Source organism: Xiphophorus hellerii, chromosome 9 (assembly GCF_003331165.1).
Source record: "Xiphophorus hellerii strain 12219 chromosome 9, Xiphophorus_hellerii-4.1, whole genome shotgun sequence".
NCBI lineage: Eukaryota > Metazoa > Chordata > Actinopteri > Cyprinodontiformes > Poeciliidae > Xiphophorus > Xiphophorus hellerii.
In genome coordinates this window covers 13,526,045-13,547,657 of record NC_045680.1, presented here as the reverse complement: position 1 = coordinate 13,547,657, position 21,613 = coordinate 13,526,045, and the positions used below count along the sequence as shown (strand labels likewise).

The 21,613-nt window shown below is 39.0% G+C and overlaps 1 protein-coding gene across 13 annotated transcripts in view; it reads right to left on the bottom strand.

Annotated features, from left to right (window-relative positions):
- Nucleotides 1-21,613, bottom strand: part of obscna (obscurin, cytoskeletal calmodulin and titin-interacting RhoGEF a) — a 53,935-nt gene that overhangs the window by 18,202 nt on the left and 14,120 nt on the right. For 5 of the 13 annotated variants that reach the window (XM_032571504.1, XM_032571508.1, XM_032571507.1 and 2 more), the window contains exons 14-49: nucleotides 20,431-20,703; nucleotides 20,080-20,343; nucleotides 19,711-19,977; nucleotides 19,144-19,410; nucleotides 18,784-19,053; nucleotides 18,086-18,352; nucleotides 16,968-17,243; nucleotides 16,565-16,831; nucleotides 16,427-16,453; nucleotides 14,942-15,208; nucleotides 14,033-14,299; nucleotides 13,682-13,948; nucleotides 13,307-13,573; nucleotides 12,750-13,016; nucleotides 11,500-11,766; nucleotides 10,767-11,036; nucleotides 9,889-10,167; nucleotides 9,534-9,791; nucleotides 9,132-9,398; nucleotides 8,773-9,039; nucleotides 8,371-8,637; nucleotides 7,880-8,146; nucleotides 7,524-7,790; nucleotides 7,072-7,335; nucleotides 6,713-6,979; nucleotides 6,309-6,575; nucleotides 5,929-6,195; nucleotides 5,573-5,839; nucleotides 5,176-5,442; nucleotides 4,782-5,048; nucleotides 4,385-4,651; nucleotides 4,032-4,298; nucleotides 3,642-3,908; nucleotides 3,295-3,561; nucleotides 2,245-2,511; nucleotides 25-2,169 (exon numbers count right to left, since the gene is read on the bottom strand). In XM_032571504.1, coding sequence (XP_032427395.1) covers nucleotides 25-2,169; nucleotides 2,245-2,511; nucleotides 3,295-3,561; nucleotides 3,642-3,908; nucleotides 4,032-4,298; nucleotides 4,385-4,651; nucleotides 4,782-5,048; nucleotides 5,176-5,442; nucleotides 5,573-5,839; nucleotides 5,929-6,195; nucleotides 6,309-6,575; nucleotides 6,713-6,979; nucleotides 7,072-7,335; nucleotides 7,524-7,790; nucleotides 7,880-8,146; nucleotides 8,371-8,637; nucleotides 8,773-9,039; nucleotides 9,132-9,398; nucleotides 9,534-9,791; nucleotides 9,889-10,167; nucleotides 10,767-11,036; nucleotides 11,500-11,766; nucleotides 12,750-13,016; nucleotides 13,307-13,573; nucleotides 13,682-13,948; nucleotides 14,033-14,299; nucleotides 14,942-15,208; nucleotides 16,427-16,453; nucleotides 16,565-16,831; nucleotides 16,968-17,243; nucleotides 18,086-18,352; nucleotides 18,784-19,053; nucleotides 19,144-19,410; nucleotides 19,711-19,977; nucleotides 20,080-20,343; nucleotides 20,431-20,703 — 11,268 coding nt within the window. Of the gene's footprint in view, nucleotides 1-24; nucleotides 2,170-2,244; nucleotides 2,512-3,294; nucleotides 3,562-3,641; nucleotides 3,909-4,031; nucleotides 4,299-4,384; nucleotides 4,652-4,781; nucleotides 5,049-5,175; nucleotides 5,443-5,572; nucleotides 5,840-5,928; nucleotides 6,196-6,308; nucleotides 6,576-6,712; nucleotides 6,980-7,071; nucleotides 7,336-7,523; nucleotides 7,791-7,879; nucleotides 8,147-8,370; nucleotides 8,638-8,772; nucleotides 9,040-9,131; nucleotides 9,399-9,533; nucleotides 9,792-9,888; nucleotides 10,168-10,766; nucleotides 11,037-11,499; nucleotides 11,767-12,749; nucleotides 13,017-13,306; nucleotides 13,574-13,681; nucleotides 13,949-14,032; nucleotides 14,300-14,941; nucleotides 15,209-16,426; nucleotides 16,454-16,564; nucleotides 16,832-16,967; nucleotides 17,244-18,085; nucleotides 18,353-18,783; nucleotides 19,054-19,143; nucleotides 19,411-19,710; nucleotides 19,978-20,079; nucleotides 20,344-20,430; nucleotides 20,704-21,613 lie in introns of those variants that run through there. The other 8 variants (XM_032571509.1, XM_032571518.1, XM_032571511.1 and 5 more) reach the window with 8 other exon arrangements.

Genomic DNA, 21,613 nt, shown 5'->3' with positions numbered 1-21,613 from the left:
CTAAAAACCAAATGTGCAACTTACAGGAGCTGACAGCAATGAGTGAAGATCTTCTCTCTTGCAGGAGTGTTTGATTGTTCTGTTCTGTCAAGATGTAGGCATCCCACAGGGAAACACTCACACTTTCTACATAATTTTCAGCATCTGAAGTTGGAGCTAGCTCTGCTTGACTCTGAGTTAGACTTTGAGTCTGTGTCATGTGCTGGGTGTCAGGCTTTTGTGGAGCAACCTGCAAAGGAGTTATGGCTGCTAGTGGTGGGTGTATAGGCGTCTGGACTGCAGGAACAGGTTGCACAGTCTTCACTATAGTTATGTTTCCATTGTAGGAGGTCACACCAAACTTATTTGCCACCTCACAGGTATAAACTCCGCTGTCACTGTTGTTCAAGTTTTTAACCACAAGTGTGCATTCTCCGTTTTCTGTTGTTTCAACCCGGCATCGAGGATCATTTATAACATGTTGGCCATTTTTCATCCAGCGCACAGTGCTGGGTCTTCCATTGACAACACACTTTAATGTAAGTGTACCATGAAGATCTGCATTCTGGTTCTTGAATACCTCCTTGAAGACTGGTCGCATGTCTTTGCGAGCTTTGTAGCCTTTGAATGCTGCCTGGATCTTAATGGCAGCTTCTTGCATTTCGGGTTCATCCTCTGTGTTGATGTCAGTCTCCAGGGGAGACGGTTCTGGTGGCTGGATCTCCTGGATAAGTTGCTGTCCTGTTTGTCTCTCGGGAACAGCAGGTTGGAAGTGGTTAGGAGGAAGCTCAGTTAAGGCCTCTGAGAACGTTTCTTCCTCAGAAATGTAGAGCAGAGGAATGTCGTCTTCCATCTTAGTTGATTTTGTTTCCTCCACTCTTCTTATTGGCTCAACAGCCAGTTTAATTTCAGGTTCTTTCTTAATTGGTTTTACTGGTTGCTTAAGTTTATCTCCTGTTTCACTATCAGTTGTGATAGACTTACTTCTTTCTAATTTTAAAATTTCTTCAACATCTTTCTTCAAAGGCTTTTTAAGCTGTTTGCCTGTCTTCTCCTCAGGGGACTTTACTCCAACACTTTTAGGCTGTATATCATCTTGATCTGTCTCTGTGTCCCTTGACTCCTGTATTTCCATTCCTATTTTTACCTTACTCTTTCTCCTCTCAGGTGGTTTTGGAGGTGCAAATTGAAGGATTTCATCTGCCTTTTCTGGCTCTTCTATTGATTGCTGGTTTGCTCTGGGTGTTTGTGTCCATTTCTTCTCCGTGAACTCTTGTCCATTTTGTTTCTCTTTACGATCTTCAAAATCTTTAAGAGAGGTCTTGATTAGTCGAGGAATTGTATCCTCTGTTTGATTCATAATAGACTTGAGTGATTGCTCTCCATATGCTACCTTTGCCTTAGATCTTACTGGTGGTTTCAAAGTCTCCTCTTCTGTCTTTCTTACTTCATCTTTGGTTTTTGAAGGTTTGACATCTGTGTTTACTTCTTTCTCATTAAACTGCTCTTGTACATGTTTTTCATCCTGACTGTTTCTCCAAAGTGTTGTTGTTCGTTGAGTTATTTTCTGTTGAACTTCATTTGCTTCTTCTGAAGAGTCTTCTTGTTGTTTAAACCCCTTTTCAGTTTCACATCCCTTTTCTGTCTCTTTCAGTTCAACCACTTTGTTACCCACAAGCATTTCTGATTTATTTACTGGAGGGATGACTTTAACAAATTTTCCTACATTTCCTTCTGGTTGCCTCTTTTCCATAAGATCATTTTCCTTACCCAGAGGTGAAGTTGGCTTTTCAATCCTCCTGCCAGCCTTATAATCCTTCTCTGGTAGCTGAACTGTCTTAGCCTCTTTCTTGTGCACTTCACTCCCTTTGTCTTCACTCCTCTCCACTTTTGTTCCATTCTGAGCAACATCCAAGTGCTCAACTTTAGATCCTTCATGTTGGACACCCTGTTGGACTTCATTATTGATATTCTTCACAGACACCTTTACGTCAAAAACTTGCTCTGTGTCTTTTTCAACAGAAGTAATAGATGCTTTTCTATTTGTTCTCTTCTTGGGCTCTGGGGGAATCTGGTTGGGATCTGGAAGGTTGGGCCTTTCAATTTCTGAAGCGAGAGCTGGTTTAGCGATAGTACTTTTCATCTGCGCCAATGCTGTTCTAGACTTTTCCTCTGATGGAGGTTTTGGTGCTTCACAGAAGAAAAAATACTATTAACATTATTAGAGTAATCATCCAAGATTAAATTAAAAAAAAAGATGCACACCTTTTATTTGTACTCTTGCAGACGTTTCTGCATTTCCAACTTGACATGAGTAGCTACCACTGTCCTCTGAACTGAGCTTCTTGATGTTAATCTGCAGGAAACAGCCATCTTGTTTCATCTCATACTTCTCACCGGCTCTCAGAGGCAGATTATCCTTTTTCCACAGTACAGACACTCCAGGTTTGGATAACTCACAGGACAATGAGGCTGCACTGCCAACCTCTGCCTCTACACTTTGTAATTCTTTGATGAACAATGAAGCAAGCTCTAAGTGGATTGAAAGGAAACATATATTGTACAGCGTCAAATAAGGGAGTAATACATTTTCAGGGCTTCATTTTTTTGTGTACTGTACATTCAGTAGTCTGTAGTTACCAAACTGTTTAGAGCAACAACTATCTTACTAAATACTAAAGCACTATGTTTTATCTTGCCATGTATGTTGTTGTCAGCAAAATGCATGTTACACAGAGTAAACATGCGAAATTGAAGCAGGTTTTATTAAAGGATCAATTCCTATCACATTGTTGAAATATTTGTGGAGCTTTTTATGTGGTTCCGGTGTGATCAATGCGTGTATGAAAGGATGAATGGTATCACAGTGTTCAATTTCTAGAACAGGGTACCATCTTGTATTTTGTCCCCCCATTTTTAGGAATGAAATGCTCTGTGAGTGCTATAAGTGGTTACACAGTCTTTAGCCAATTTCATCAGAAAGTAGAAGTGACATAATTTCAGGAATCCGACAAGCCAATGTGAGTGAATATTCATCAAAACTAACAGATCATTTCCATTGTGTTGCATGTGATTGATGTTGTGTTTGTCATTGATGTCATATTTGAGTAGTAGTTGTGGAAATGTTGTAGCAGTGGCATATTTGTACAGTAACTGGCATATATGGTATACTGCTGCACTTGCTGCAGTAATTTCTGACACATATTATGTTTGAAAAGCACTGATCCTAAGCTACAACGATGTAACCAACAGATTGAGAAAAGCATATTTTTATAAATAATTAATAATGAATGCCCAAAGTTAAAATAAACACACCTTTAACTGCCACATTTGCAGTGCTTTCTGCACTCCCTGCTTGGCATGTGTAGCTGCCACTGTCCTCAAGTTTGAGATCTTTGATGTTAAGCTGATAGAGGCAACCATTTTGTTTCATCTCATGCTTCATGCTGGCTCTCAGTGGCAGCTTGTTTTTCTTCCACAGCACTGAAACCCCAGGTTTGGAAAGTTCACAGCACAATGAGATCATCTCTCCTACCTCAGCATTCATATTTTGTAACTCCTTGATGAAGAACACAGGAAGTTCTGTAAAACAAAAAAAATATCATTTGGAGGGCCTTTGTTAGGATACAAATGACGTAATTTCAAATTGCTTCATTACAGACCTTTCACAGATAAAGTTGCAGTGGTCTCTGCTGGTCCTGCCTGACAAGAGTAGCTGCCGCTGTCTTCAGGTTTGACATCATTAATGTAAAGCTGAAAGAGGCAGCCTTCCTGCTTCATCTCATACTTCCTATTGGCTCTCAGAGGCACATTGTTCTTCTTCCACTGAACAGAGACTTCAGACTTAGAAACCTCACAGAAAAGGGAGGCTGTATCTCCTTCATCTGCCTTTATGTTCTGCAGATTCTTCTTGAAAAAAGCTGGGAGTTCTGGGAAAGATAAGAAAAAAATGTGTAATATTTAAATTAGCAAATAGTTTGAATTAGTTTTTTTAAGCTTATTTTAACAGCTAAATCTCGTCATCAAATTCCACTTAATATTTGGATCATCACCTCTGACTGTCACATTAGAAGTCGTCTCTGTGTTTCCTGCTTGACATGAGTAGCTGCCACTGTCTTCAGGTTTCAGGTCATTGATGTGGAGCTGGAACAGGCAGCCATCTTGTTTTATTTCATACTTCCTGCTTGCCCTAAGAGGCAGTTTGTTTTTCTTCCACTGCACAGACAACCCTGGTTTAGATAGCTCACACTGCAGGAAAGCTGCACCTCCTTCCTCTGCCTCTAAACTTCTTAATTCTTTTTTGAAGAATGGGGTCGTCTCTAAGGGAAGATTTGGGAGAAAAATACAATAAATTAAATATTCTGTGTTAGCTGAGGTAATTCCAAACTACCTCAGCTTCACAAACCTTTTACAGACACGATGGCACTTGTCTCTGCATTCCCTGCTTGACACGAGTAGCTGCCGCTGTCCTCAGGTTTCAGATCTTTTATATGTAGATAAAGGATGGAACCTTCTTGTTTCATCTCAAACTTCTTACTGGCTCTTAGTGGCATCTTGCTTTTCTTCCATTGCACAGACACTCCAGGTTTAGACACTTCGCAGCATAAAGATGCTGCTCCACCTTCGTCAGCCTCCATGTTTACTAGCTCTTTCTTGAAGAAAGGAGGAAGATCTGAGAAAATACGCAAGAATTTAAATTTTCTTAATACAAAAAAAACATTTAGACCTTCTGATATAACCATACATTGCACAATAAATACACGCATGAGGCTTTACTGAGTTAACAATTTTGGTTTTGCAACCTTTCACTGTCACAGTTGCTGTAGTCTCTGCAGCTCCAGCTTGGCATGAGTAGCTACCACTATCCTCAGGTGTGAGATCCTTTATGTAAAGTTGGAGGAAACAGTCATCATGCTTCATCTCATACTTCCTGTTTGCTCTCAGTGGCAGCCTATTCTTCTTCCATTGTATTGTTAGCCCAGGCTTGGATACCTCACAGCAAAGGGATGCTGTCCCTCCCTCCTCACTGGAGACATTTTTCAAATTCTCCTTGAAGAACGGGGGAAGCTCTGAGAAGATAAGCAATACATAAAGATCCAGTGGTGGCATAGCAGGAAAAGCGAGCATTAAATTGTCTTGCTCTGAATAAAGTTTCTTCCTGTAGTATTTACCAAGCAGTTTACCAAACTAACAAACCTTTTACTGAGATAGTGGCACTAGTCTCTGCTCCTCCTACTTGGCAAGTGTAGCAGCCACTGTCCTCTAGATTGATCTCCTTGATGTTAAGCTGTAGAAGGCAGCCTTCCTGCTTCATCTCATACTTCCTATTGGCTCTCAGAAGCACATTGTTCTTCTTCCACTGAACATAGACTCCAGACGTAGAAACCTCACAGAAAAGGGAGGCTGTATCTCCTTCGTCTGCCTTTATGTTCTCCAGATTCTTCTTGAAAAAAGCTGGGAGTTCTGGGAAAAATAAGGTATTGTAACATCAAATATACTTAGCATATAAATATAATTCAGTTGATGAAAAGTTGAACTTTGTTTTTGGTAGTTTATTGTGATAGATTCCCTCATCAAATGGTTGAATCATCACCTCTGACTGTCACATTAGCAGTCGTCTCTGTGTTTCCTGCTTGACATGTGTAGCTACCACTGTCTTCAGGTTTCAGGTCATTGATGTGGAGCTGGAACAGGCAGCCATCTTGTTTAATTTCATACTTCCTGCTGGCTCTTAGAGGGAGTCTGTTTTTCTTCCACTGCACAGAAGCTCCAGGTTTAGACACTTCACAGCACAAAGATGCTGCTCCACCTTCCTCAGCCTCCATGTTTATTAGCTCTTTCTTGAAGAAGGTGGGAAGTTCTGAAAATATAGAACATTTATGTTTTGTTATTCGACTACCTACAACGAGAAAGTTCTTCAAATTATTTTGGGGAGGAGAAGGTTATAACCTTTCACTGTCACAGTTGCTGTGGTCTCTACATCTCCAGCCTGACATGAGTAGCTACCACTATCATCAAGTGTGAGATCTTTGATGTAAAGTTGGAGGAAACAGTCATCATGCTTCATCTCATACTTCCTGTTTGCTCTCAGTGGCAGCCTGTTCTTCTTCCATTGCACAGGCAGCCCAGGCTTGGATACCTCACAGCAAAGGGAGGCTGTCCCTCCCTCTTCAGTGGTTAGACTTTTCAAATTCTCCTTGAAGAAAGGTGGGAGCTCTGTTGAAGAGAGTAATAATTGAAAATACAATAATTACATTTTGATAAATATGTGTCATAATTAAGGGCTGTAACACTACAAAATCTTGTCTGCAATTTTCCAAATTACAAACCTTTTACTGAGATAGTGGCACTAGTCTCTGCTTCTCCTGCTTGGCAAGTGTAGCAGCCACTGTCCTCTAGATCGATCTCCTTGATGTTAAGCTGCAGAAAGCAGCCTTCCTGCTTCATCTCGTACTTCCTATTGGCTCTCAGAGTCACATTGTTCTTCTTCCACTGAACAGAGATTCTAGACTTAGAAACTTCACAGAAAAGTGAGGCTGTACCCCCTTCATCTGCCTTTATGTTCTGCAGATCCTTCCTGAAAAAAGCTGGGAGTTCTGGGAAAAATAAGATATTGTAACATCAAATATACTTAGCATGACTGTAGTTGGTGAACAGTTGAAATGTGTTTTTGGTAGATTATTATAATAGCTAAATCTTGTCATCAAATTCCTCCTAATATTTGGATCATCACCTCTGACTGTCACATTAGCAGTCGTCTCTGTGTTTCCTGCTTGACATGAGTAGCTGCCACTGTCTTCAGGTTTCAAGTCATTGATGAGGAGTTGGAACATGCAGCCATCTTGTTTAATTTCATACTTCCTGCTTGCCCTAAGAGGCAGTTTGTTTTTCTTCCACTGCACAGACAACCCTGGTTTAGATAGCTCACATTGCAGGAAAGCTGCACCTCCTTCCTCTGCCTCTAAACTTCTTAATTCTTTTTTGAAGAATGGGGCCGTCACTAAGGGAAGATTGGAGCGCAAAGTACAGTAAATACAATTTTCTGTCCTTGATATTTGACCAATAATCCAGAACCCGTTGAGCTTCACGCACCTCTTACAGACACAGTTGCACTTGTCTCTGCATTCCCAGCTTGACATGTGTAGCTGCCGCTGTCCTCAAGTTTTAAATCTTTGATATAAAGTTGAATGATGGAACCTTCTTGTTTCATCTCATACTTCCTGCTGGCTCTCAGAGGCAATTTGTTTTTCCTCCAGAGCGCAGGAACAGGTTTGGAAAGTTCGCAGCACAGAGAGATGATACTTCCTTCGTCACCATTTATATTTTGTAATTCTTTCATGAAGAAAACTGGGTGTTCTATAAAGTATTATAAAACATTTTAAATATTGCACCTTTTTATTCAAACATACTAATTACATGAAGACATTCAACTCACAACTGCCAAATATTTTAATGCGTTTATTAACTTGCCTAGTTGATTCTCTTATATTGACTAGAAACATTGTGCATCAAAATCAACATCAGAGCTTTTTGAACCAACAAACCTTTCACAGATAGTGTCGCAGTGGTCTCAGCGGGTCCAGCTTGACATGTGTAGCTACCACTGTCCTCAGCTTTGACATCATTAATGTGAAGCTGAACTATGCAGCCTCCCTGATTCATCTCAAACTTCTTACTTGCTCTTAATGGCATCTTGTTTTTCTTCCACTGCACAGACGCTCCAGGTTTAGACACTTCACAGCACAAAGATGCTGCTCCACCTTCCTCAGCCTCCATGTTTATTAGCTCTTTCTTGAAGAAGGTGGGAAGTTCTGAAAATGTAGAACATTTATATTTTGTTATTCCACTACCTACAACTAGAAAGTTCTTCAAATTATTTTGGGGAGGAGAAGGTTATAACCTTTCACTGTCACAGTTGCTATGGTCTCTACATCTCCAGCCTGACATGAGTAGCAACCACTATCATCAAGTGTGAGATCTTTGATGTAAAGTTGGAGGAAACAGTCATCATGCTTCATCTCATACTTCCTGTTTGCTCTCAGTGGCAGCCTGTTCTTCTTCCATTGTATTGATAGCCCAGGATTGGATACCTCACAGCAAAGGGATGCTGTCCCTCCCTCCTCAATGGTTAGACTTTTCAAATTCTCCTTGAAGAAAGGTGGGAGCGCTGTTGAAAATACAAAATCATGCACAAAGGTTTAAGAACATGTAATGCAATTTGCATGAAAACATAAAATAAGTTGGGGAATACATGCCTGATAGAAGTGCAATGTTTAGTGGTGTATAAAATATTGATTTCAAATTTACAATAATTACATTTTGATAAATATGTGTCATAATTAAGGGCTGTAACACTACAAAATCTTGTCTGCAATTTTCCAAATTACAAACCTTTTACTGAGACAGTGGCACTAGTCTCGGCTCCTCCTGCTTGGCAAGTGTAGCAGCCACTGTCCTCTAGATTGATCTCCTTGATGTTAAGCTGTAGAAAGCAGTCTTCCTGCTTCATCTCATACTTCCTATTGGCTCTCAGAAGCACATTGTTCTTCTTCCACCGAACAGAGAATCCAGACTTAGAAACTTCACAGAAAAGTGAGGCTGTACCCCCTTCATCTGCCTTTATATTCTGCAGATTCTTCCTGAAAAAAGCTGGGAGTTCTGGGAAAAACAAGATTGTAACGTCAAATATATTCAACATGACTTAAATTCGTGAACAGCTGAAATGCATTTTTGGTGGTTTATTATAATAGCTAAGTTCCCCCATCAAATTGATCCTAATGACTGAATTGTCACCTCTGACTGTCACATTAGCAGTCGTCTCTGTGTTTCCTCCTTGACATGAGTAGCTGCCACTGTCTTCAGGTTTCAGGTCATTGATGTGGAGTTGGAACAGGCAGCCATCTTGTTTTATTTCATACTTCCTGCTTGCCCTAAGAGGCAGTTTGTTCTTCTTCCACTGCACAGACAACCCTGGTTTAGATAGCTCACATTGCAGGAAAGTTGCACCTCCTTCCTCTGCCTCCAAACTTCTTAATTCTTTTTTGAAGAATGGGGCCGTCTCTAAGGGAAGATTGGAGAGCAAAGTACAATAAATAAAATTTTCTGGAGTTGATATTTGACCAATAATCCCGTACCCGTTGAGCTTCACGCACCTCTTACAGACACAGTTGCACTTGTCTCTGCACTCCCTGCTTGACATGTGTAGCTGCCGCTGTCCTCAGGTTTAAGATCTTTGATGTAAAGCTGGAGAAAGCAGCCATCTTGCCTCACCTCATACTTCCTGCTCGCTCTTATTGGCAGCCTGTCCTTTTTCCACTGAATCGGCACTCCTAGTTTAGATATCTCACAGTAGAGGCAGGCCGAGCCTCCTTCTTCAGCTTCTACACTTTGTAGCTCTTCTTGAAAGAATGGAGGAAGTTCTGGAATAAAATACAAAAGTGAAAGTTTTGTAAAATGTTATATCTGAAGACACTTTTGATCCAAATGAAATTAGAAAAAGACCACCGAATAAAATTTGACTTTTCAACCAGATAACAAGAAAAGAAAATAATTACCTGTTACAGTCAGTTTGAAACTGCTCTGCACATCTCCTGTATCACAGGAATATATGCCACTATCCTGGGGCTCCACATCATGGATAAGAAGCAGATTGACTTTACCCTCCTTGCACATCTCATATTTATCACCACTTCGAAGTGGGACATGGTTGCGCTTCCAGGTAACCATGGTGATGCAATCAGATGTAGCACAGGACAGGAAAGCTGTCTCTCCTTCCATGATGACACTGTCTTTGGGTTTCTCCTCAAACAAAACTAACATTTGAAGCCAAATGTTAAAGTTCAAATAAATTCAAATGAAAACTAGATGATTTAATCTGGATGTACACTTTGGGCCCCTTTTTTTACCCACCTTTGGGCTTAGGGAGAACCAACAGTTTTGCAGAGGTCCTTTCCTCCTCAACTACAAATGCTACATTCCCGGTCTCTTCTGGTGTTGTCATGGTGAGGACGAGGCGGTGCTGGCGACCACGGCACGTCATCTGGTTCATCTCATTTTTCTGCAGGGGGCTCGAACCAAGCCACCATACGCCCTCGCTCACATCTGCATGGGTCAGCTCGCACACGAACACAGCGTCTTCTCCAGCTGTCACTGTTAGGTCCTGCAGTTCTTTCACAATCTTGACACGCTCTGTGGAAAAATAAGGAGCAATATTCAGCCAGCTCTTTAGATAAATGAAGTTGAGAATGATCAACTTCAGCACACCTAAAGATTTTGCTTCACAACTGACTGTTTTTTTTTTAAATCAGGTTCCTCTAGCTTGACAGAAACCCAAGCCCCATCTGAAGAAAAGCAACCATGATTGCCACCACAATGTTTCACTACAGCTTAATATCGAAACACATCCAATACTAGTCACAAATTCCTGCAGCTGAATCAGTTACTGTCAGCCTCTTCACATCATCCCTGACCTTTTTTTCTGATTTTAGCTCAGTGATGCAAAATGACCAAAATACTGAGAAAAGCTTTAAGTTCCTTCTGGTTAATCAGATTATCTAAAACTAAGAGCAAGTGTCTACCAAAGAAGACTGGATGCTTGAAAAAAAAAGTAAATGTTTAAAGGGGTGTACAGCTTCTTTTATTTTAAGGATTTTCTACCCAAAATATTTGGATGTTTTTAAGCTGAAATGCATGACATGTTTATTACATCAAACACTTTTTACTCATTTATATTGATGTTAATTTTTTATATCAGATAAAAATTAACAGGGATAATATTTTTCACCTACCCCTCACAATCAGTTTGGCAGTGGTTTTCTTTCCTCTGGTGATGCAGCAGTACTCTCCAGCATCTGCCAGCTGCAGTTTCCTAATCTCTAGAGTGTGCAAAGGGCCTTTTTTTCTCACTATGTAATGCACTCCGTTTTCCACCACAGTGCCATCTTTCTTCCAAGTGACAGGAACATTAGCACTAGAAACTTCACAGGACATGAGCGCAGATTTCCCCTCCATAATCACTTGGCTCTCTAGTTCCTTCTCAAAGTACACAGATGCTGCAGCTGGTAAACACAAAATGAGAAATTGCATTTGCACAAACATGTGAGATTATTGTTCACTCAAGGGCTTGGGTGGGCGGTAGATAATTATACAGTGCATTTTTTAATCAGTGTGTCAAAAATTATTCTACTTACCAAAACTTAATATTACTTAGCTTATTAATTTCCTTTGTTCTTTACATTATTTCAAGTTAAAAACGAGATAAAATAAAGTATTCAGCCATGAGGTAAATAAAGCTGTAAATAAAGTCTAGTTAAGACAAATTCTTTAGTCACTATCATCATTTTGGCTTATTAAATAGTATATTCTGTACTTAATTCACAGTCTTGCAGGTTAGGGTGAATGCAGCTTCGATTTTATATTTTACAATGAGCTCAGTTCAAATAAAAAAATGTGAATCCCAACCTTAAAAGGATTAAGAAAAAAATTGAAGTCTACAGAATGTAAGCATCATATTTCCCTTACCTCTCACGTTGACTTCAGCTGTTGTCTTTTGACCTCCAAATACACAGCTGTATTCTCCAACATCCTCTGGTTGTATGTTTCTGATGGTCATGTCAGCCATCTTCCCTTTCTGTGTCATCTGGAATCTCTCTCCGTGGTAAAGCTGGTCCTCCCCTTTCCACCACTGCACGGGCACCCCGGCCCGGGACAGCTCACAGCGCAGACACACATTCCCTCCCTCCGGAGCCTCCTGGTTCTTCAGACCCAGTTTGAATGTTAGAGGGATGGCTGGGAAAACATAGGGTCAAAAAACTTAATTTTCACAATTATTGCAGTATTTATCACTACAAATACATTTTCACCCCTCAAAACTTTGAGAAAACATAGATTAGGTTATGGTTTAGATGGAAAATACAATATGTCTGGCTAACTTTGAAATAAATTAGAACCTCACCTGAAAAATGCCAGAGTGGCCTGTGCTGCATTATAAAATGCCTGAGCTATGTACACTCAATTGGTCAATTTTCCCTAGAATGAGTTCTTATACCTTCCTAAAAGTTCAAGACAAACAATATATTTCTCATACTGCATAACATTTCTCCAAATCTTTGTTTTCAGGTAGCTACAATTCAATTAATCAATTAAGTTTATTTTTATAGGCCATTTCAGCAACAACGCAGTTCAAAGTGCTTTCCATCATAAAATTAGCAAGCGTCTACTTAGGTTTTCCCTCAAAAAGCCCCATTTTGCCTGGATTGATGATCTGAATGGTCAAGTATTGCACATTATTGCACATCTGCAAAAACAGTGCATCCCTTGTTGTAATATTTGGACTTTGTAACGCTGCAGACCCACATACTAGTAAAGGTAGTTTTAATTCTCAAGTACTGCAATGTGTAGGTACAGCGAGTCAAGGCATGGTTAAATATTAAAGTACTGCCTAGTGTTGCTAATTCACATTTTTTATTAGTATCATTCATATTAATAAATGTACATTACAGAAGCATAGTTTATGTAAAAAAAACAACAACTCTAAAATACAATCATTAAGTCTCCTCTGCAACATAAATAGGTTTAAGCTGCTGTGGTGCAGACAGTTTGAGGAGGGAAGATATAGATCATGCATCATGCTAAAAAGTAAAATAAAAAAATAGAAAAGTTGAGAAGAAAAAGTATTGTGTCTTTTGATTTTCATTCGGTTTAAGATAATTTCTCTCAGACTTGAAAGTTGTTTCACCTCATGAGATTTAAAATTTAGCAAGTACTCTTACGTGTAATTGTGACATGCGCTGTGGTCTTGACATCTCCACACATACAACTGTAGAGCCCACTGTCCTCCAGTTGGGTGTTTTTGATGGTCAGCTCCATGATGCTGTTACGATTTTTAATCTGGTACTTGAAATCACTCTTCAGCAGCTCTTTCCCTTTCATCCACTCCACAGCGAGGCCGGGCTTTGACAATTCACAACTCAACGTCACGCTGTTTTCCTCCTCCACCTGCTGGTTCCTTAGCTTTATTTTGAATGTGACGGGTGGAGCTGCAATATGAAGAAAATGTTTATTATTTACGTTGCTTTGGGTTTTTTGTTTAGTCCTAAAATTTTCATTCAAGATTTCTTGATTTTTAAGTAAGCCTCCAGGTCTTCTGCTAACTTTTACTTCAGTTTTATGATATTTAGTATGCTCTTACAGCTGAACGTTGTTTTTACTATGGAAAAATGCCTTATTTCAACAAAAAAAAAAAATTTTACATATTAGCTACTGGCTGAAATTAACAGTAAATATATGTCTCACGTTTAGAAAAGCAGCACATTTTCTTTCTTCTAACCTTTGACTGTGAGCTCAGCTGTGGATTGGCTGTCCTCTGTTTTGCAGGTGTATTTTCCAGCATCGTTCTCCTCCACGTTGTTGATGATCAGCTTGGTGAGACCTCTCTCTTGTTTCATCTCGTACTTGTAACCAGTCTTCAGGATGACTCTGCCTTTTCTCCAGTCGACCAGAGCTCCGGGTTTGGAGAGCTCACAGCAGAAAGCTGCGCTGTCTCCTTCCTTTACCTCCAAATTCTCAACTTCTTTCTTGAATGTCACAGGAAGAGCTGGAAAATATTGTAAACAGTTTATATGCAGAAGATTTATTTTAAATATCTTTAATGTTCTTTGCAGAAAGTTTTGTGCCTTCCCCATACGTAGAACATGAATCATACCTCTAACTTTGATGTCAGCTGAAGTCACAGCAGTCCCAGCACAACAGCTGTATTCTCCTGCATCTGCAAGAGTTACAGTTCTAATCAGCATCTCTGCTGCTCTGCCCTCCTGCTTTGTCTGGTATTTTTCTCCATCCTTCAGAAGTTGTGCATCTCTCCTCCACTCTACTGCTTGTCCAGGTTTGGAAAGCTCACAGCGTAATGTTAAACAACCATCCTCCACTGCTTCCTGGTTCTTCAGTTTTTGCTTGAATATCACTGGAATTGCTGAGGGAAGAAAACCCAGATCTACTACAACATCCTTCAATGCACAAGATGATTTCATTTTGAGATGGTAGTGGTGTGTCTCACCAGTAATTGCAACACTTGCTGTAGTTTTGACATCATCACAAATGCAACTGTAAGAGCCGCTGTCCTCTGGGAGACTTTTCCTGATGAGAAGCTCTGGCTTGGAGCCGTTTTGCCTGATCTGGTATTTCTCACCACTGGTCAGCACAACATCATCCTTCTTCCACTGCACTGGGAAGCCTGGTTTGGAGAGCTCACAGGAAAGTGCCACGCCGTTTCCCTCCTGTACTTGAATATTCTTCAGATCTTGAATGAATTTAATGGGCCTTTCTACATTAAACAAAAAAATATAGTCAGACTGTGACCTGTTTCATCCCAGTAGCACAATTTGTTGCATAAAGAATACTTTTGATCTGAGCAGTACACCCACACTAAATTTTAGCACAATAATCTTTTCGTCCCTCTCTTTAAACTCAAGTTACACCACTCATCCTCCTCACTGCAACTTCTCCATCACAAATAATTTGATTAGATTCTAAAAACTTATTTCAGTTTTGTTTAAACCATTAACACAACAAAAATGCATTAGACTAAACAAAGTAGATTTATTACAGATTCAGTCATACATTTACATTTATTAACACTGTTTCTAGCATAAACTAGTCAGATTATTGACAGATCAGTGTAATTCATCATCCTGTAAAACTCTTGTCACCATTCAACATTTTTTCTCTTTGCTACAAATCTTATCTTCATTATTTCCCCCAAACTCTTAAGTTTCTTTTAATTTAAATGTATCACACATAGAAAGGGAGTGGAGAATGTGAATTACAAATAAAAGTGTAAGTCATTGGTTAACTGCATTTTGTTTTTGTTCAACTCAAGAAATATCTTCTTAAATCTTAAAATGCAAACTAATAACAGTCTTATTTTTTCCAGACAAAGATTTAAGCTACATGAAGTTGCACGCACCATTCACTGTGATCTGAGCTGTTGTCCTTTCTTCCCCACATACACAGGTGTAATCGCCAGAATCCTCCACTGTGAGGTCTGTGATCTTCATTTCCACCAGCAGGTCTTTCTTCCTCATCTGGTACTTGTCTCCATTCCTGAGAAGCTGTCCTCCTCTCCTCCACTCCACTGAGTTAGCAGGCTTGTTGAGCTCACAGTGCAGAGCCACAACGTTGCCCTCTGTGACCTCCTGGTTAACTAATGGTAACTTGAAGCGTGGAGGGAGATCTGTTAGTAATGAAAAACAAAACAGTTATTTTTTTTGTCATGGTACTGAGCTTGAGAGAGGATAAGACCGATGGCAGTAATGACAGGGAATGGAGGATGTCTCAGGTGGAAGGTAGGTGTCCTCACATGAAGTGTCATGCTCGTAATGATCTCTATCTATTCCGGTCATAAGTAGATATCACCCACTTATACCAGATTACATGAAAATAATTATAATTTAGGTAATGAGTCTTTAACTAGTTGGCACCATGACATAACACACCCTTGTTTTGATGTGAAATGACTCCAGTGGATCTCAGAAAAGTATACACCCCTGTTGAAATTCCTGGTTTTAGTAAAAAAACAAACAAGAAATAATAATTTAAAAACTTTTCCACCTTTAATCCATATGTTGTGTAATTAACATAATATACAATCTAAGCTAATATTGTGTTTAACCATCTTTAAATTGAATTTCAGCTTTCAGTCATGTTGGGTAAATACCTAAAATACATAATAAGAAATCTGGGGGTTTCTTTGAACATTACTTAAGATAAAGTAATGTTCAATTGTCCTTGAACGTTTTTCTTGACATTTGCTCATGTCCATCCTTAAACTGAAGTGCTACTTTGCGGAAGACACAAAGGATTGAAAAAAACTTCATTGCACAAAGGAGAAGTACAGAAAATTGTCACCATAGTATTATTTACTAAAAAGGCATAGCACTCTTGATAAAATTTCATTGAAATCTTAGAAAATCTTTTTATCAAGAAAAAATGGCAATGGACAAGACATGTTCACAATTTGACAGATTCTGTTAACAACTACAGTACCATGTAATGTTAAATATTGCCAAGAAAAGGGGTTAAGCTACCAAAGAAGACTGGAAGCTGAATATGAATCAAAATATTGTCAAGTGATTTATCATTTTCCTACTTTATACTTTCATAAAAACAGCCATTTTTTACAAGGGTGTCTATTTTCTAAGATCTACCATGTTTGACATGTAATTTCACTTACATGAAGAAACAAACTATGCAAAATACAATTGTTACTAATGAGTCAAGGATACATCAGGAAAGAAAAATATGGCAGAATGAACACAAAGCACAGCTACATTAAGCTATGTTTGGGATACATAGGTGGAGAAATGAAGCAAGAAGTTTTCTTTAGGGTTTCAAGACATAAAGGAGCTGACACTGTGAGAGTGTGATTTTTGGTTTTTATTTTGAGGCTGACCTCTTTGACGTCTGCGCTCAGGTGATTCTGTTGAATACATGGTAAATCAATTTTACAGAAAGAAGAATGTAATCTTTGTAATCATTAATAAAATGTGTTCTGGTGTATTTTTAGAAGCCATAAAGATTTTGCTCTCACCTCGCACTCTGAGCTCAGCACTGGTTTGGCTGTGTTTAGTCTTGCAGGTGTATTTGCCAGCATCGCTTTCCTCCACGTTGTTTATAATGAGTTTAGTTAGATGGCCCTCCTGTTTCATTTCATATTTCTCTCCTGGTTTCAGAATCACTCTGCCTTTTCTCCACTCCACAGCAGCTCCAGATTTGGAGAGTTCACAGCAGAAAACTCCACACTCTCCTTCTTTGACTGACAGGCGCTGGAGTTCTTGTTTGAATGTAACAGGAAGTGCTGTAGTAGCGTTTTTGAAAAAGAAAATGGTATTTGGCTTCCTCGGTTAAACAAACATGGTGATCTGCTCTTATTCTCCTGTAATTCTCAAAATTGTATAACTGCTATGAAGGTTTATTTTTATATCCCAACTTACCTTTGACTCTGATTTCCGCTGTGGTTTTCTCATCTCCAGTAATACAGCTGTACTTCCCTGCATCATCTGGTTGTGCATTGAAAATAGTCATTGAAGCTTTCCTTCCTTCAACCATTATCTGGTATTTATCACAGCCTAACTCTTCAGACAGCACCTGTCCCTCTTTCAGCCACTGAATAGGGGCCCCTTTCTTTGACAGCTCACATTGTAAAGTCACACTATTCCCTTCTTCCACCTCTTGGCTCTTCATACTCACTTTAAATGTGGCAGGAACCGCTATTAAAACAGAAATAATTGAGAGAATTTAAACCAAGCAAGGGAAAGGCATAGCAGTGTTAAAAAAATCAACTCCTCCAATACAGTACTGGGCAGTAGTTTTAGAAATACTCATAATTGGCATGAATGCCATATTAAGTTTGATGATGCATTAATGATACATTTTAAGTTTTTTCCAGGGTGGAATGATGGTGCAACGTACAAATATAATCAGTTTTGAAAACATAAATTGAGCGCACATTTTTTCAATTTACTGTTAACTTTTCCCCAATTCACATATCTTTCAAATTAAATATACAGGTGCAAATATATCCATATGTCTCCAATGATCTTTGAACTACATGGTTTTATTAGCCAACAACACCAACAACACCACCATGCTTGACAGTCTGTACAGTGTTCTTGACCTCAACAAAATTTAAAACATTTGGACTATGCATAGACCACACCAAGAAACCTACCAATTTAATTAACTCTTATTTCACCAAAAGGAATGGTCTAACATGCAGTGAGAATTGTTTGTTGCATACTTATTGACATGTAAATTCTGCTGTTTTTCAAAATCTTGCAGAGATCTTCATCCAAATACTGTTTCCACATGGAGGGTATGCATTTATGAATTTAGCTTACATTGTGTGAATCTGGTAAAAGATTAAGTTGAAGCTTGTGCACACATTTTTTATGTTTTATCACTACAACCTAGAAAATTATTGATTCAATGCAGTCGTTAAAGCCCAAAATTAATATTGTCTTCATGCACATGTTGCATGTTTGTAAACTTCTGGCAAGCACTGAATACTTAGGAAGATAAAATGTACTAAAATTGTCTCAGAAAACCATACCAATGACTTTTACTGTGGCCTTTGTTTTCTGCTCTCTGCACACACAGGTGTAGACGCCGCTGTCTTCGGGCACAGCCTCCCTGATGGTCAGTTCCAGGGTGGAATCCCTTTGCTTTATCTGGTACTTCTCTCCATTCTCCAACTGCTCTCCTCCAAGCCTCCACTCGACTGGGACACCAGCTTTTGAAATCTCACACTGCAGTGTGATGTAGTGTCCTTCCTCCACTTGCTGGTTCTTCAGCTTTTGCTTGAAGGTCACAGGAATGGCTAAAAGGTAAAAAAAAAAAAAAAAGTATGTTGATAAGTTTAAGTTGAAGAATAAAAGTAACCTTTTAAGACATTCTAAAAACATTTGATCCCTATGTCTTTGCATTCATTTCTCTCCTTTTATACACCATACTAAAAGAAATTGTAAAATGGCTGTTGTTTCTAAAACAGCTTGATTTAAGGAGGATGTCATCAGCATACAACTTTATTTTACCTAAATGATATTTAAACCAGTTTAAAAGAATGTCAATCTGATAGAATCTAGTGATTCTAACAAAGGCCAATGATGCAAAATATAAAATGTTTTAGCCTAATTTTCTTTTTTCTTTATTAATATCATTTATAACCAGAATGACCTAAAGTCTGAATCTCGTCAACTGAAAAACAAACACTTGAATTGCATTGTGTGTATTTCTTTTTTATTTTTTTACCATTTACAGTCAGGGTGGCTGTTGTCTCAATGTTTCCACAGATGCAAGTGTAGATATCACTGTCTTCAGGAGACACATCAATGATCCTGAGTTCAGTAAGTGTGTCTCTCTGTCGCACGTGATACTTTTCTCCGTTCCTGATGACTCTGTCTCGACTTTTCCTCCACTCAACAGTTTGACCAGGCTTGGAGAGTTCACAACGAAATGTAGCGGTGTTGCCCTCCTCAATCAACACGTTCCTCAGCTTCTGTTTGAATGTGACTGGCAGAGCTGAGGAGTTGCATGTAACCACTGGTTAGACAGCTAACTCCAGTTTATTCTTAAACCCATCATTCAGCTCATTAGGTGATAAAATTTTACCGGTGATCTTGACTGTGGCAGATGTTATCTGATTTACACACTCACAGCTGTACACCCCACTGTCTTCAGGTGCAGGTTTCCAAATCAGAAGCTCCAAAGTGGTTTCCCTTTTCCTCATCTGGAACTTGACACCGTTCCTCAGCAATTCGTGCTCCTTCCTCCATTCTACCGGTATTCCAGGCTTAGAAATTTCACAACGCAATATCACACTGCTGCCCTCCTCAGCTTGCAGGTTCTTCAGTTTCTGAACGAATGTAATGGGAATAGCTGGAAAAAATATAGAACATAATGAACTTTCAATTCTCAGATCACAACTACAAAACAGACTAAAATATTTTTTGTTGTTGTTTTTAAGATTTATTTATTTATTTACAGAAAAGTGTTGTAAAATAATAATGCAGTTATAGTAACAAATACTTTTAAAAATGTAAAACCTAAGAACTTCTCTGTGTCTCTTGCTGAGTATGTTTCATATTTGTAAAAGAAATACATACTTTGTAACACAAAGTGTTTCAGTAAAACAGTAAACATTGTGAAGAAAAACTCTATTCACATACAGTAGCTTACCCTGCACTTTGAGACTGGCTGTCGTCTGGTGTTGCCTGCAATGGCATGTGTACTCTCCTGAGTCCTCGGGCAGAAGTGCTTTGATGGTAAGAGAGATGATGGTTTTCCTCTGTTTCATGACATACTTTTCTCCAGGTCGGATGTTCTCAAAACCTTTCCTCCAATGAAACTGGACTCCAGGTAAAGAATATTCACAGGTTAGTGTAACAGCCTCTCCTTCTTTGGCCTCCACAGCATGCAGAGGCTGGGTGAACTCTGCTGGGATGGCTGAAGAAGACAGCAACCTTTACAAAAACCTGCTATAACTCTATAGACTTTAGTAAATAAGCAAGACATGGTAACAATAAGTGACACATTTTATGTTCATACCTTTGACAGTAACGACAGCTGTGGTTGTGACAGAGCCAGCGCTGCACTCGTACACCCCAGCATCGCTGTTGCTGACCTCTCGAATGGTCAGTCGGGCTTCACAGCCAGAATGGGTGGTGAAGTATCTGGAAGAGTGCCACATCAGGCAGCCGTCTTTGTACCACAAGATGTGACATGGCTTAGAAGTCACACAAGATAAAACTAAGCCTCCTCCCTCGAAAGCCTCACAGTCTTCCAGTGATTTGATGATGGTAGGACGCCTCTCTGGTAATATGAAGACAAACGGACTTATTATATCTGACTGAAGTGTAAATAAATATTAAAATCTCATAGAAAGGTCAAAGTCCTTACCTCTAACTAGCAGTGAGGCATAAGATCTTTTGTCCCCTGCTACAAATGAAATAGTACCAGTGTCTTTGCGGGCAAGTTGTCTAAAAGTAAGGGTGTGGAGGCCTCCTGGTATCACCTGGATCTCATTGAGCTCATTGGTATAAAGCAGAGTCTCGTCCAGATACCACTTGATCCCCCAATAGTCATCGGGACAAATTCGACACCTGAATGTTACTGTGTCACCTTCAAGGCACTCCACATCTTCTAATTCATCCAAGATTATCACCTTCTGACCTGAAATAAGGAAAAGTCATAACCACATGAAGACTAAATAGAGTAGCTATTATTAGCTTTTAAACTTTTGTCACATCATAACCACAAACTTCAATGCATTTTATCAGGATTTGATGGCACCTGAGATTATCAAAATACTTGACTAGTAAATAAAACTTTCATTTTTTATTAATAAAAATCTGAAAAGTTTGCTGGGCTTTAACATAAAGCCAAGCTGAGCCAATATTTTGTAGATTCGTTTTTCGCTTTTCAAATCTAGAGCTATATCTATTCTTTGCAAAATGACTAAAGTTCAGTTTAATGTGCTAAAGAGTGTCTGTTAAGATCAATTTTCAAGTACTGCAATAGATTCTCCTTCTGACCTAAGACTTTGTCACATTTCCATATTTTTGCTGTGTCTCCTAAATGACTTGAAAAATGCAGATCATTCAGAAATACAAGAATTTAGGGGGTTGAATACGTCTGCAGATTCTTCTTTCTAAATATTTTGGAAACCATGTATTCTTTTGCTTATGCTACACGGATACCCATCTCTTTTTGCTTTATCACATAATTCCTACAAAATAGACTGTAGGTTATGATTATAATGTGGCAAAATCAGAAAACCTTAAAAGGTCATGAATACTTTGAATTTGAATGAATACTTTTAAAGAGACACTATAATCACAATGGTTTTCGGGAGCTTTTTAATAAAAGCTATAATTTTTGTCAAGAAAAACAGTAATTAATAGCCGCTTACTGTTAAGGTCTTACATTACTTCATTTGAATAAATCAACTATTGGAGTTTTTTCTTATATTGTGTACAATGACAGAAACTTCAACAAAAACTTATTTTATATGGCACAGCATAAGGACCTTTTGAAAGGAAATAAACATGACTGATCAGCAATGATCCTACCAAACTAACAC